The sequence below is a fragment of the Pieris rapae genome, chromosome 20 (assembly GCF_905147795.1).
Source record: "Pieris rapae chromosome 20, ilPieRapa1.1, whole genome shotgun sequence".
NCBI lineage: Eukaryota > Metazoa > Arthropoda > Insecta > Lepidoptera > Pieridae > Pieris > Pieris rapae.
Window position 1 is genome coordinate 6,210,625 of NC_059528.1, and position 14,770 is coordinate 6,225,394.

Here is a 14,770-nt window from a genome sequence, read left to right on the forward strand (position 1 = left end):
AACACTATTACTTCATTCGGACTTCGCTAGCCTCGTTGATAACAGCTATATCTATATCTATTGTCCACCAATAGGTATATATATTTTATCACATAATAGCCAGCCTTTACAAGCAAATCTTTCAATAACAAAAAAATGAAAACCAGTATATAGGGACATACTAATTTAATTATAAAATAATGAATATTTAACTATATATTTTAAATTAGTGTAACAAAAAATCCAGAAAAACTCATTGAGCGATTGTCAAAAATTTAAACTCTATTCAAACTTTACATGTTGTAGATACATATTGCGTTTCCGAACGCTAACGGATTTGACGTAATCTTTAGGGTGGTTATGCAAAATTAGTAAAACGTATTAGGGAGAATAATTATTGTAAACGTGAGTTATGTAACCTACCATTATTTATCATATTATAAATTTATATAAATTTAGCAATCATCGCACACTTATCCAAAATAAATCCTTCAGTTTTTCCCACAATCATAAATTGTACTATAACATTTTTATTTCCGATTATGTCCAATAGGTCGACTACCTACACTGAAACCGATTTATTAATGTACAGTATTTTTATAATTTATAACTTCTAAAGGTTATACTTGCTTTATAATCCTGAAATCGACAAGTACTACACGTAAGGTAACCTGAATAAATCCTAATCTAATAAATACGCAACCCTTCTAAAACTCAACGAAACTCTGCCCACCCACAGACATTAAAATATAATGCATTATCTGAAAGGAAAAAATATTTTTAGAGTTTTCTATGAATATAATCTACATTAAGTATCTACGGGTATGGGTCCTGATTGAGGTAAATAACAACATTTTATCATAGTAAAACACGAATACATATCACAGATTAACTGCTACGTATCATATAAACAGTAACAGGAAAAATAAAATTTGTTAGCATGTCAACACTAAAAACCGGAAATTACTCCTTTTCCTCTCCTTCCAGACGAATGAAAATCCATATCTCGGCCATTCTGTTGGAGTCTTTCTCGGATTATACACGCTATCCGTGGTGAGTGTCAAAAGCAACAAAGTGCAGTGCTTATTTTAGTGATTCTTGCTAGTTGTTAAAAGTTTTAGTATCAGTGTAATTATTTGTTATTGTAATTACTAAAGTTATACGTTAATATATTTTGGTTGTAGATTACTTAGTTATTAAAAGGTGTTATTATGTGCGATCTCTCTACCTCTAAATATAATAAAGTTAACTGAAAGATAACGTATAACTTGTAAGATCGTGTTTTGTTCCTATTTAAAGTAAATTTTATGTTCTCTATTTAAACATGATCGCCTACGCGGCATGAAAGTTAGACCGGCACATGTCACCACGTGGTTGTGAATCAGTTTGTTTTACCGCATGTTGAGCAATAATCATTTCTTGTACATTATATTTCTATTAACTTATTTACTTATTAATCTAATTTTTTTGCACAATTTTATGTCCTCAATATATCGTAATGGCTGACATCCATTGTTAAACGTCAAGATAGGGCGAGGCGGCCATGCGGCCGCCATATTGCCGGCCGCGTATTCGATCACTTTAACGACCTTGTTAAGGTGCATTGAAGTCTCAAAATATTGCGAAAAGCTTTCTTGAAGTTTAATTCCTATTTTTTTTTTCAGACTAACCAAAAATGGGAAAGGAAAAGATTCACATTAACATTGTCGTCATTGGACACGTCGACTCCGGCAAGTCCACCACCACCGGCCACTTGATTTACAAATGTGGTGGTATCGACAAACGTACCATCGAGAAGTTCGAGAAGGAAGCCCAGGAAATGGGTAAGGGTTCCTTCAAATACGCATGGGTTTTGGACAAACTGAAGGCCGAGCGTGAACGTGGTATCACCATTGACATTGCTCTCTGGAAGTTCGAAACCGGCAAATACTACGTTACCATCATTGATGCCCCTGGCCACAGAGATTTCATCAAGAACATGATCACTGGAACTTCCCAGGCTGACTGTGCTGTACTTATCGTCGCCGCCGGTACTGGTGAGTTTGAAGCTGGTATCTCAAAGAACGGTCAAACCCGTGAACACGCTCTTCTCGCTTTCACACTTGGTGTCAAGCAGCTGATTGTTGGTGTCAACAAGATGGACTCTACTGAACCTCCCTACAATGAGTCTCGTTTTGAGGAAATCAAAAAGGAAGTTTCCTCTTACATTAAGAAGATTGGATACAACCCAGCTGCTGTTGCTTTCGTACCCATTTCTGGCTGGCACGGAGACAACATGTTGGAGCCATCAACCAAGATGCCCTGGTTCAAGGGATGGAATGTTGAACGTAAGGAAGGCAAGGCTGAAGGTAAATGCCTGATTGAGGCTCTTGATGCTATCTTGCCACCTGCCCGTCCCACTGACAAGGCCCTACGTTTACCGCTCCAGGATGTATACAAAATTGGTGGTATTGGAACAGTGCCCGTCGGCAGAGTTGAAACTGGAGTCCTCAAGCCTGGTACCATTGTCGTATTCGCTCCAGCTAACATCACCACTGAAGTTAAGTCCGTTGAAATGCACCACGAAGCTCTCCAAGAGGCTGTGCCCGGAGACAATGTTGGATTCAACGTAAAGAACGTCTCTGTCAAGGAATTGCGTCGTGGTTACGTCGCTGGTGACTCAAAGAGCAACCCACCTAAGGGGGCTGCTGACTTCACAGCACAGGTCATTGTATTGAACCATCCTGGACAAATCTCCAACGGTTACACACCAGTCCTTGATTGCCACACAGCTCACATTGCTTGCAAATTCGCTGAAATCAAAGAGAAGGTAGACCGTCGTACTGGAAAATCAACTGAAGATAACCCTAAATCTATCAAGTCTGGTGATGCTGCTATTGTAAACCTTGTTCCTTCCAAGCCCCTCTGTGTGGAGTCCTTCCAGGAATTCCCACCTCTTGGACGTTTTGCTGTCCGTGACATGAGACAAACTGTGGCTGTAGGAGTCATCAAGGCTGTTAACTTCAAGGAAGCTGGTGGTGGCAAGGTCACCAAGGCCGCCGAAAAGGCTACCAAGGGCGGCAAGAAGTAGCTAACATTGTCAACAGCACAATTCTTCATACAGCTGCGATACTTCATACACCGCAAGGTGTTCCGAAGGAAAGAAGGCTACAAACTCATTCCTTTTCTATATTTTTTACATGGCTTATACTGTAACATTATTTTATAATTTATAAGGGTTTAATATATCATATATCTGAGATATTTTGTTACGACTTCCAACTATTATGTAAATTCATAGAATAAAGTAGCCTACAAAATTATACTTTCTTTTATTACTTCCATTTGAATACTAGAGCTATTATTTTGAAGCTCTTAAACTGACGCCTTTTTAGACTTAACATAAATGTTGGTTTTGCCCGACTATAGCTACTACCTACTGTCTGTACATAGCAGCACATTTATTTACATGAAAGTTAATAGGGAGTAACTGCTATAAAAATGGAAAATGTAGACTAAACTTTCCAATTAGAATAAAAATGCTGTTTGTAACTCTTAGAACTGATAGTATATAAAAAATAATACATACTGTCTGCGAGTAAGTCGGATCTTGAAAACACCATCAAAGAAATATTCAGAAGGAATAATCCTTTGGTGATTACTTAAAATTTGTTTCGGATTACAAACAATCGTTATTAATAATATATATTTGTAGTTGCATATAATCCGAGATAAATTTCGAATACGTGAGGGAATTTAGTAATAAAAGAGCATAAAACTTTAATATTTTTATATGATTATCTATACATTATACAACTTATTTATTTCAAAGCTATTCACTATTTGACTCTCTTTCTTCTTGTTCAATCATCATCATAGCCCAGGCTTCTGCTTCTTTATAACGTCGCTTTCTTATGTAAGGGCCTAACCACATCTTATATGTCACAATTGTAACACCAGTAAATGCAATTGCCATGTATGCTTTAGGCAAAAGCCCAGATTGTGTAAAACGCTTGAACACACTCATTTCTATAGATCTCTAGTGCGATTTCTTTGATTCTTCGACAGCTCGATTTTTTATAAAAGATTCTCTTATCATTGGCGTCCAAATATAAACACCGCCAAGAACCCCTAACACAGTGACCAAAGCGATTTGTCCATTTGTTAAATTTCGGGGCCTTCGAATTCTCATACTATATAAAATTTATGGTAAAACTTAATATATTACAAACAATATTTTATCATAATAACATATAGGTTATGAACTATCAACTATGTAGTATGTACTGCTATTATATTTATATGTACGAAATACGAATATAGATTATATATACAGTATGTACAGATACTATTATATACTACTGATACTATTATAAGGTAGTCAGTCTAGTGACCACAGACTTAGTGGATTCCACAGATTTTAGATACAAATTACTAGTTTGTTTTGAAAAGTATGTTAGAATGAATATGTTACATTTTATATAAAATTTATTGACTCGAAATGTGCATCTTTTTATATCGAGACAATATCAAATAACAGAACTTACATTTTATTAAAACAAAGACTATAATATTATAAGCAGCAACCGCAGTAGGTGGTTTCGATCCCCACCCGTTTTTTTATGAAAGAAAGGCCTCAGTGTGTCACGGTCTCCAAACGACAAATTAAATGCTAAAAATAATAAGCTAAAAATTGTATAAGTTACTTTTAATGTAAATTTAATGTGATTTTAAGAATACCGTGTTTTCTTAGTTTGTTGAATAAATCACTTCTTAGGTTATTTCAAACTGGATTTTTTTATTTAATTATCACTCCTGGTAGCTAAAAATATATAAAACACGTACTCGTATCTAAAAAAAAATTGTCAGTATTGTGCAAGTTGTTATACCAACATTTTTCAACACTTGGCACAATACGACACTTAAATCACTGCAATGACGACATACTCGGAAACGCGCTAACAATATTTCTGTCGCTAAGGTTATAGTATAAAACTTCTTGATCTTAGCCACTGGAGCCTTCGGGCTAAACAGTTATTTACACTGGTCGAGAAAGTTCTTTTATGGCTTTAGAAACTGTTCAGCTTTATAACTCTACACCGCTGACCCCACAGAAAAAGACCTTACATCTGAACATCGAAAAAAATGACCTAATCAAAGTCAAGATAAAGTCATGTGGTTCCAACTCACTGGCATCTCAGGTAGTCTGGCACCGGTAAATTGCTTCAAAATTCTTCCAAAACCGCTAAATTATTCCAAAAGTTCTGCAAACTTGACACATATATCGGAAAAGTATACTGAACGGTTGTATAAATTTGCAACCTTTTTCGTTGACCGGAACATGTTTATTTATAATTATTTTTAATTCGTAGTAATTTTTTCAAGTAAGGTGGTCTCGGAATAATTACAAAAGTTTTGAAACTTGGTTGCAAACTTCGAAAACATCTATTCTGATGCATTTACAAATTTGCAACCTATGTCTATGTGTATGTCACCGAGATCCCCTGGCAAGTGGCAACACACACCGTCTTTTTGCCATAGACATAAATTTTGAACAGAAATATTTACATTTTTGATTTTACAGTCTAGACTCTAGAGCAAGCATTTAGTTTACTTGTATATCAATCTACCTGTATCCAGTGTCATTTAAATAATATTTATTATAGCAAAGACCAAGGTGAATGCCACAAAAAATACAAAATGAATTTAAAAAGAAGTCTTCCAAACATTCTTATCACAGGTGAGTGGGGCACCTTAATTATTTCTCTTAAGATAAATAGGTTATATTATTTTCCTTTATGTACCTTTTAAAATTAAACAATATTTTATAATTAATTATAAACAGGGACACCTGGCGTGGGCAAGTCGACTATTAGTAAAAAATTAGCAGATCGTACCAAATTTACCTGGCGCGATGTTTCAAAATTAGCTGAAGAGTACAACTGCCTTGATGAGTATGACCCAGAGTATCAATGTCCTTACCTCAATGAAGATAAGGTAGGTACTCGTAAACTTCCAAACAATAAAAAAATATATCTGTTAGGGGTAAGAAAAAGATTGCATTTAATCTTCATATTCTCATTAATAATAATTTCTTTATGTTGGCTGTCGTAATTTGTTTATACATATATATTTACATCAATTTAAAGCTTCTAGATATTATGGAAGGAATGATGGCAAAAGGAGGGAATATAGTTGACTATCATGGGTGTGAATTCTTTCCTGAACGATGGTTTGATGGTGTCTTTGTTATAAGGACAAATAACACAACCCTATATGATAGATTAGCAGTAAGGTAACTGTTCACTCTAGTTTTTACACATTTCTCTCTATTTGCAATTAATAAGACTATTCAAAATAATTTATACATATAGGTAACACATTGTACACTCATGAATGTCAAAAAAGAAAGTCCTTTACATATGTAGAGAGGAATGGAATATCATTTAGTGATTTTATTTTATTAAAGCCTTTAAAAATATAAGCTTTATAGTATGTTAAATGAGTTTAACTATACTTTATAATTACCAACTGGCTTATAAAAGCTTTATTGAAGAAGTCAAGACCATTTTATAAAAAAATCAAATCTACAGTGGAAAAATTATTATAATTATTATTTATTATACAGTTAGTTTATAAACTTAACCACCTACATGGTTACTTCATTTAGTAGGCAACAACAGTGTATATTTCAATGGAACACCTACAAAATTCTACGCAAAACAGAATTTATCTAAATTCAAACATTAATGCGCTATAATATTTCAGAGGTTATACTGGTAAAAAACTAGATGATAATATCCAATGTGAAATATTTGAGACAATATTGGAAGAGGCCCAATCTTCATACAAGCCCGAGATTGTTATACAGTTACAGAATGAAACAGAGGAACAGTTATTAAGTAATGTTCAAAGTATTGTTGATTGGATTGAGAGGTGGAAGGAAGAAAATATATAATTTTAAAAATTTATAAGTCTTTTCTTTTAAGTTATTTTATTTGTCAGCTTTTAATGTTTTGTTATTATAAAAATTAATAACATGTGTTTTTGTGTAGCTCTGTGTATGGCAACAAAAATAAAATAAATTTTAACTTGCGTAATGATTTCTATCCATGTAAATAAATTTAAAAAAGTAACTAACTGTTTTATCAAATACATATATCTTAATATTACAAGAGTATTTTTAGTAGTAGCATAAGAATTTGGTTGCTTATGCAATAATTGTGGTTGGTATTTACAGTCAGCTACACTAACACCAACTTGATTCCAGGTTATAAACTTGTACTTAACCTATTTCTGAAACATAAATTCATTGTCCATATCCAACTGGATGCAAAAACGTCACTACCAAAATTGTTAACTTATTGTAGGTAACTTGTGCCATTAATAAGGTATGGTTATATGCTGCTATTAGAGATATGTAATATACTATGTAGTTATAAGTAAGCTTATGTAAAATGTACAGGATTTAAATAAAGAAACAATATAAATATTCTATTTTATTATCCCACTGACAAAATATAAAGAAATGCATTAAAATTACTGTATTTCGATTTTGAGTTATCTATTTGAGACATTCTTTAGACACTCAATTCACTTAAAATATCTCTCATATATTAGGGGATGGAATGTTTCTAAACAATATACAAGAGAAAGTCTTGGATACATATATTGTTAGGGTTTAGAAAATTATAAACTAATTTTAAGATAGTGAATGTAATTGAGAAAATTGTAGTCACTATACAAAAATGAGGTACTACAATTGTATAAAAACGGTTTTGCACTGGTGATATTTGTTTGTTTGTAGTACTCTGCACACATACCATTTGTTACAATAAAAGTGATATAATCTTTAATATATAAATCATTCACACACACAGCTCACAGATCTTTCATGGAAAGTAAATCACAACTCTACAGCTCATCCTTCTTCACATTGCCCTTTCGGTCCCAACCTTTGAGCTCATTAGTGGCTTGTTCTGATACATATTTAAGGAAGTCTTCAACAGCACGGCCACCCTGGGAAAATAATATTATAATTAATTTTATGATGGACAAGTAAGAATTATCTCAGAATCCAAAGATAAGGAGATATTATGTTAAAAATAAGGGGCCCCTAAAAAACTGTTAGCTAACACAGTCGTTTTTTATGGCGTCCAAAGTACAAGACAGGTTCATAGATGTTTGTATTAATACTCATATAGATAGATATTTTTTACTTTCCGTGTTTTTAATGAGTGGGCCGTTTGTTTTGAAGCCAGTTTGAGATGTAATTTCTACCTTTCTCCAATATGTCTGAATTAGGATACCTCATAATTTGTTTAATGCACTTTGTGTAAGTGTAAGCTTTTATATATATGTGAAAATATAGATATAGTTTTTTTATATGTTTATAATTCACTGTTAATATTTAAAGTCGTGTCGTAAGTAAAAGTATAATATTTAAAAAGTGTTTTTGTGCAATTGTTGAATAAAGTTTAAGTTTTAAAAAGGAAAACATTTACAATAGCTTTTAAAACTTTCTCGAGGTAGTAACTTATGGCAAAGTTACTGAAATGTACTCACATTGTATCTGACTGGACGCTTGCTTGAATCCTTGGGTTTCCAGTAGATAGTTGGGAATCCAGACACATCATAAAGAGACTTAGGCCAGTCATTGGCAGTTGCGTCAATCTTAACAATATCTACCTCTTCATCTTTAAGCTGTAGATATAAAAATATTAAGCATTATACAGTGAAATGTATGGTAGATAAGTCACATGCACATTTATTAATTTTACATGGGTGATTAAATTGTGTAGTTTATTACAGTATTGGCATTAAGTAAAAAAAGCTGAGTTGATTCAAACTCTGTGGACAAAAGGTGGATATGTGTGATAAGTGATACTTATATTTAAAGACTCTTAATTTATGTATCCTATGTTGCGCTAAAAGCCAGATTATTTTTTAAATGAAACCTTTCTGTATTTAATTTTTTTCTACCTTTTCACCAAGTTCATCCCAAATTGGGCTCAGCTTCTGGCAATGTCCACACCAAGGCGCATAGAACTCTACAAGAGCATCCCTTCCACTGTCAGTAACTAATTCCTTGAAGTTTTTGCCAACTGCAACTTTCACTGCGCCCTGGCTTTCAGGTACTGGTTCTGACTTGATGAATGGCTCCAGTTTGCCAGCAAGAAGGTCTTTGCTGAACGCCAGTAGGCTTTCAATGCTATGAAATATAATATAATTAAGAGTGTAATTGGTGCAGGTTCTAACAGATAACTGTCACTCAATTATTTAAGAATGTTACTCATTTGCATTGTGTAATTGAAGCCATATATATATTTTTATAGCCATATATTTTTATATGGCGGTTCATTTTCTGGATAGACATTTAAACAAAATTTGAATTATATTTCAATAAAGCACTTTATTTTATTGAATAACATAGAATGGAACTATGACTGACAATTATCAGTAAATTTTCCTTCATGTTGTCATTGTACGAAAGTAGTTTGTATCAATTACTACTAGTGTGGAGTAAAATTTTCTTTGCTTCAATTACTCTACAATTATTTGAAAAATATTCACTGTTGGTGAAACTCAACATATATTTTAATATAACATTTTTATTAGTAACCTAATATAGCATATTTAAATTAAAAAAAACATACCTAAACTCTGCGCTCATAACAAATTTGTTACCGTCTGCATCACGACCAGAGACTACAGGCTTGTCTCTCTTGGCAAAGTCAATGCCATAGTCATTCAACTCATGTGTAAAATCATCCTTGTCACTAATGGCAAATGACACTTCATCTACTTCTTTGGCCACCTGAGAATTATTTTTTACTAAGTAAACACAGACAAATAAAATATTTATAATGTAGGCCTAAGTCTACATTTTATAATGTTGTAAGGTGAGATGTGAAAAATACTATGTAATCTCAAATACTAATTATTGTGATAATACTTTACATAACAAAAAAAATATTATATTATCTTAAGAAGTCATTCTCATCTAAGCATTAACAACATTATACCAAATATGAATATTATAACGCATATATATAAAGCAAAAATATTAATTTAAAAAAAAATTAGATATTTTTTTTACCTTCAGCACACGGTTTCTCCAATAGTTGGTACCTTTAGCATTCTTGACGTAGTCAACATCGAAGTAAGCAACTACAAGTGGGTCAGTGAAGTCCCTCATATTGTCCTTCTGACGAATTCCCACCAAACCATGGCTGTAATTACATGAACATTCATATTAAGTAATCTATCTATATAATAATATCCTTGAGAGTACAACTTAGGAGACATTTATATATGGAACAGAGCTATTGTATTATTTTTACAAAAAGAAACATAGTGAAATCTTTTCAATGAACATATAAATTCTGAAAGATTTCCACAAATAATTATAAATTTCTATGGAATCTAATTAACGCAAAAATTACTAGTGTTTATCAAAGCGAGATAGGCCATTCTCCACGATTAACATTTTTTTATTATGGTTAATACAAAGATTACTTACTAGTTAGCCTTAATAAATGCTTTCAATGAATCCTCTTCCCCTTTGTATTCTACAGATGACTCTTCAAATTTGTTCTGGAGGCGTTTAGGACGGTATAGAACTACATTATTCCTAATAGAAAATAAGGTAACATTATCAAGTGGGTACCAAATTATTAAGTCTCTGTGGTCAGTTGTCCATATGTCATGCTAGATTATGATCAAGATGTTTAATGTAATTAAAGTGATAACATGCTAAGACAACATTACAACAAAACTTGTTTCAGAAATAAATTGAGAACCACAAAAATAATGATTAACATAACACAGATAACTTATCAGTTTGCACCAGAAGTTAGTTAATAGTTAAGTTTAATGATAAAGTAAGATTCATACAGCAATATCCATGAATTCCAATAATTATGTACATGAAATATAATTTTATGATTAATAAATAAATTTCTACTGCAATTTATGGTAGTAAATTCACTCATAGATTTTTTTAAGTTGATTTGTTTATTTTTCTCTTTTTTATCTGTACTATACTTCTGACATCATAGTTACTTACTTGTATCCAGCTTTTTCTAGAACATCCTTAGCTGAAGAGTGGCCAAAGGTAATTTCTTCCCGCATCTTGTCAGCCACCTTCAGGAAATCGCCCTTCAGATCGGACTCCTTTTCAAAGAATCCAACAACAACCACCTCATCCTTCTTAAGGAAGTCCTCAAAGTTGGCTACTGTGAGCAGTTCCTTAGAGCTGGGTCCAACTTGGGCTTTCATGTGCTTGACAATTCCATCTAAATAAGCAGATCTTTATATAACATATCATTATAAATATAATTCATGTATTTTAAACCAGAAAATTATATATGAATAAAGATTAATTAGAGACTTAAGATATGAGAAGAAAGCATACATTTAATTTAATGTTTTAAAAATATACAAGGATACACATAGGTGAGAAAAAAGACAGTACTTTAAAAGAAGTGCTTTTAATCGAAAATTAATGATAAATCTGATAAGATTTAAATGAAATGGATTAAATAAAGTGCTCTTACTTGATTCTCTTGGGCCATTGTATTCTTGGGACAGCTCTCCTTTTCTGAAGATCTTCAAGGTAGGATATCCAGAGACCGAATATTTTTCACACAGGCTTTTGCCACCCTCAGTACAGTCTACCTTAGCCAAGGCTACAGGGGGGTCATCGTTCTTTAAAATGCCGGCCGCTACTGCATATTCGGGTTTTAAACGTTTACAGTGGCCGCACCTGGTTAAATTATATTATACTAAGATGAAAATCTCCCAAATACCAAACAAGAGATGAGTAATCTTAAAGAGTACCTACCATGGGGCATAAAACATGACGAGAGCCGTGTCATGCTGAGAAATCACACTTTCGAAGTCTGCATCAGTTAGGTCTAATACATCGTCTTCCGAAGCCTTAGCTAAATAAATTACACTTAGAAATAAAAGCAATTTAATTGACCCTAACATTTTTCACGATATGTCGAGCCAACGAATGAAAGCTACAAAATGAGAAAGGAGAACCGGAAAAATACACGTATCAGTAGGTATGATGCCGAAAATGACATAAACCGGCAAAGCGTTGTCTTCTTGTGATTGGTTAGAAACAGTCGCGTTCAGAATAATCGTATTTCTATAGAAATATGTAGGTAGCGATTTGGAAGAGTTTATATAGTAGTAATGATATACGGATAAATAAATTGCAATTCATAAATAACTAAACTCAACTTATCAAATTTTTACTACCATATTTATTAACTAGTTATGAAATTTAGAAGCCATAGACAGTGTTCTAGTATCGTTTACACTTTACTGATTAATTTTACAAACGAGGGTAACACTCATAATTTCTTTAGCATAATTTGGCAGTTGGCTTCGCTGTCAATCGGAAAATGGCAGCGACGAGTGTTGTCGTTCTCGACAGAGGCAATAATACAACTTGTACCGTAAATCTTTTCGGTAAGTAAATAAAACTTTTTATTTTATAAACTATACTCATGCATGCACAATTTTTTTCGTTGTTTTTCTAACATATAGCTACTAAATACCGGCTAACCTGTAAAAGCTTTATTTTGTTTCGAAATGATGCGCGGAACTTTCAAAACTATTTAAAAGTTAATAATTCATAAATATATCTCCAAGCCATGTAACTACAAAAAATTAAGTTTCGCATCATTTACTGACTAACTAATGAATAGAATGTTAACTTAAATTGGTTGTGGTGTCAGGTTTAGTATAATAGGAGGTAACGAGTTTTTTTCACTGAATAGACCAAGTTGTCTGCGGCTATCTGACCTTGTATATTGGATTGTAGGAAGTAAACTGTAGATACTTCTAAATTGTAAATGATTATTAGATGTACCTACTTGTAAAAAATCTGATAAGTTGTTTAACAACATTAATAATTAATTAGTTTGCATTATGAGATGAATAGATAAATTGCTTTTTGACTTGTATTATGTTATTCTTTAAGGTGCAACTGTGGTATCATGGAGAGTCAATAACCAGGAGCAACTTTTTGTTAGGTGAGTAGAAATAAGTCTATAATGTCTTAATATCAAACTAGTTTGATTTAAAATTAATCTGAAAAAACCATAATGATACAGGTGGTTCTCTTTACCATAATAATATTTATAAGATGATATAAAGTCCCCTAATGTATCACCTGAGTTTTTGTTAATTAACTACATTTATGAATCAAGTTTATACATTAAATACATTATAATATTTAAAGTAACCATGTCATAAGTTACTTTTAACTTATTGCGGTTATTTTTGTCCATTTAATAACAAAATTCAACATTTCATAAAAACATTGGTGCTGTTATAAATACATTTAGTGTATTTAAATATAAATCTTTTAAATTATTAATTAAAATTTAAATATAAAATTTAAATAAAAAATATAAATCAAAACTAAATAGCATATAAAAAAAAATTTAATTGGTAATGACAGGTTAAGTGTAACATTATAGTTAACATGTTCCATAATAAATTCAATTCTTACCATAATACTATAGGTTACAGTATCATTATTTGCATGCATAATGAATAGGAAGTGTCCGGGACAAGCGTACAGGAACTAATATATCTTTCACCTGTTGTATGTAGATGCTCCAGGACTTTATCTATAAATAATTAATGCAAATAAACTGTCTGTTTAATGATTATCGCACACAGAGTCTGATGGATAGTTCAATTCCCAGAATATTACTATTTAAGGCTGATAAGTACTTAAGTCTGAATACCCACTTAAAAAAAATCGGTAGACGCTTGGGTAGATTTTCACCTTCTAAGCAACACTGATCTTTATAGTTAATAAGTAAAACTGACAAAACAATAGAAGACTTCAGGCAGTAATATCACCTAGGTTATTTAATTCCGAATCGTAACTTTTTACGAACAAACCTGGGTTACGAAACCAAGTCCCTCGTTTAATTATTTGAATAAATCAGTAAACTTGTCGGAGATGAACTTCTTGTATATTCGCTATTGTCGCTATTTCGTTTTTAACCTTCAGTACATTCAATTTGTGGTTAATGCATATCTAGTTTACATAATTATAATGGTTAGTTATTAATTTTTTGCGTGCACGATTTAAATGATTATCATGTTCCTTTTCGAACTGATATCTGCATCTTTCCCTCGATTAAAAAGTGCTCATGATAATTTCTTACTAGATGTAAATTCATTTGGTACAAAGTAACAGGATTACTAAATGTTAAAGGCTACCATTTTGTATTACACATTATCGCTGTGTGTTTCGCCGCTTTCTTCATAGATTCTGATATCTATAAAGTTACGAAACCTGAAAATACTTTTCATAAATATTAGTATTTTGTTTTAAAAAGTAATAAAAACCAACGCACGCTTTTCAGTTGGCACTGTTGGTTTAAAAGAAATAAAAAAATTAAGTACATGTATGTAATTATGGCAATAAATGTAATATCGTTAATTTCTTTAACTTAAAATAAATTAATTGCATTTTAAATACGGGTTTTGAAGTTTGAAACGGCCTGAATGTTTAAATAATTATTATGCTATCATAAATTTAATTACCCGCGGATGATTACGAAAATTACATTAAATCTTAACTTCAGTGTTGCCAATGACGTAAATGAATTTAAATTTAAATATAAAAGAAACATGCTTACGCAAATGATGTTATACAGTTGCGTCTAGATACGATTAATAACAATTTAATATCAAAATTTTGTGACGCAAAATTTGAATCGTTAAGTGGTACCGTTGAATAAGTATATGACTCGATGTAACTAACCCAATATCG

At 32.1% G+C, this 14,770-nt stretch overlaps 5 protein-coding genes across 5 annotated transcripts in view; 3 read left to right on the forward strand and 2 right to left on the reverse strand.

The window, feature by feature from the left end:
- Window positions 1–905: 905 nt before the first annotated feature.
- Window positions 906–3,281, forward strand: LOC110995570 (elongation factor 1-alpha). The gene is made up of 2 exons (XM_022262780.2): window positions 906–1,032; window positions 1,644–3,281. Exon 2 carries the CDS (start codon window positions 1,655–1,657, stop codon window positions 3,047–3,049), a length of 1,395 nt encoding a protein of 464 aa, XP_022118472.1. The 5' UTR covers window positions 906–1,032; window positions 1,644–1,654; the 3' UTR covers window positions 3,050–3,281.
- A 452-nt stretch (window positions 3,282–3,733) lies between these two features.
- LOC110995561 lies at window positions 3,734–4,255 on the reverse strand. Its single transcript, XM_022262771.2, is given in 1 exon segment — window positions 3,734–4,255. A coding segment is annotated over 1 exon segment (360 nt). The 5' UTR covers window positions 4,151–4,255; the 3' UTR covers window positions 3,734–3,790.
- A 1,225-nt stretch (window positions 4,256–5,480) lies between these two features.
- On the forward strand, window positions 5,481–6,928 carry LOC110995559 (adenylate kinase isoenzyme 6 homolog). Its single transcript, XM_022262768.2, has 4 exons — window positions 5,481–5,698; window positions 5,804–5,955; window positions 6,108–6,253; window positions 6,727–6,928. Exons 1-4 carry the CDS (start codon window positions 5,659–5,661, stop codon window positions 6,914–6,916), a joined length of 528 nt encoding a protein of 175 aa, XP_022118460.1. The 5' UTR covers window positions 5,481–5,658; the 3' UTR covers window positions 6,917–6,928.
- A 516-nt stretch (window positions 6,929–7,444) lies between these two features.
- On the reverse strand, window positions 7,445–12,033 carry LOC110995560 (protein disulfide-isomerase A3). The gene is made up of 9 exons (XM_045632663.1): window positions 11,804–12,033; window positions 11,517–11,725; window positions 11,027–11,255; window positions 10,481–10,591; window positions 10,058–10,190; window positions 9,615–9,775; window positions 8,941–9,169; window positions 8,524–8,661; window positions 7,445–7,977 (listed from the first exon to the last, which is right to left on the reverse strand). Exons 1-9 carry the CDS (start codon window positions 11,950–11,952, stop codon window positions 7,873–7,875), a joined length of 1,464 nt encoding a protein of 487 aa, XP_045488619.1. The 5' UTR covers window positions 11,953–12,033; the 3' UTR covers window positions 7,445–7,872.
- Window positions 12,034–12,318: 285 nt separating this feature from the next.
- The window catches only part of LOC110995565 (glucose-6-phosphate 1-epimerase), a 28,481-nt gene continuing 26,029 nt past the window's right edge, over window positions 12,319–14,770 (forward strand). Inside the window, exons 1-2 of the mRNA XM_022262775.2 lie at window positions 12,319–12,441; window positions 12,956–13,007. Of these exons, the coding sequence (XP_022118467.1) occupies window positions 12,375–12,441; window positions 12,956–13,007 (119 nt within the window). The 5' untranslated portion in view covers window positions 12,319–12,374. The remainder of the gene's footprint in view (window positions 12,442–12,955; window positions 13,008–14,770) is intronic.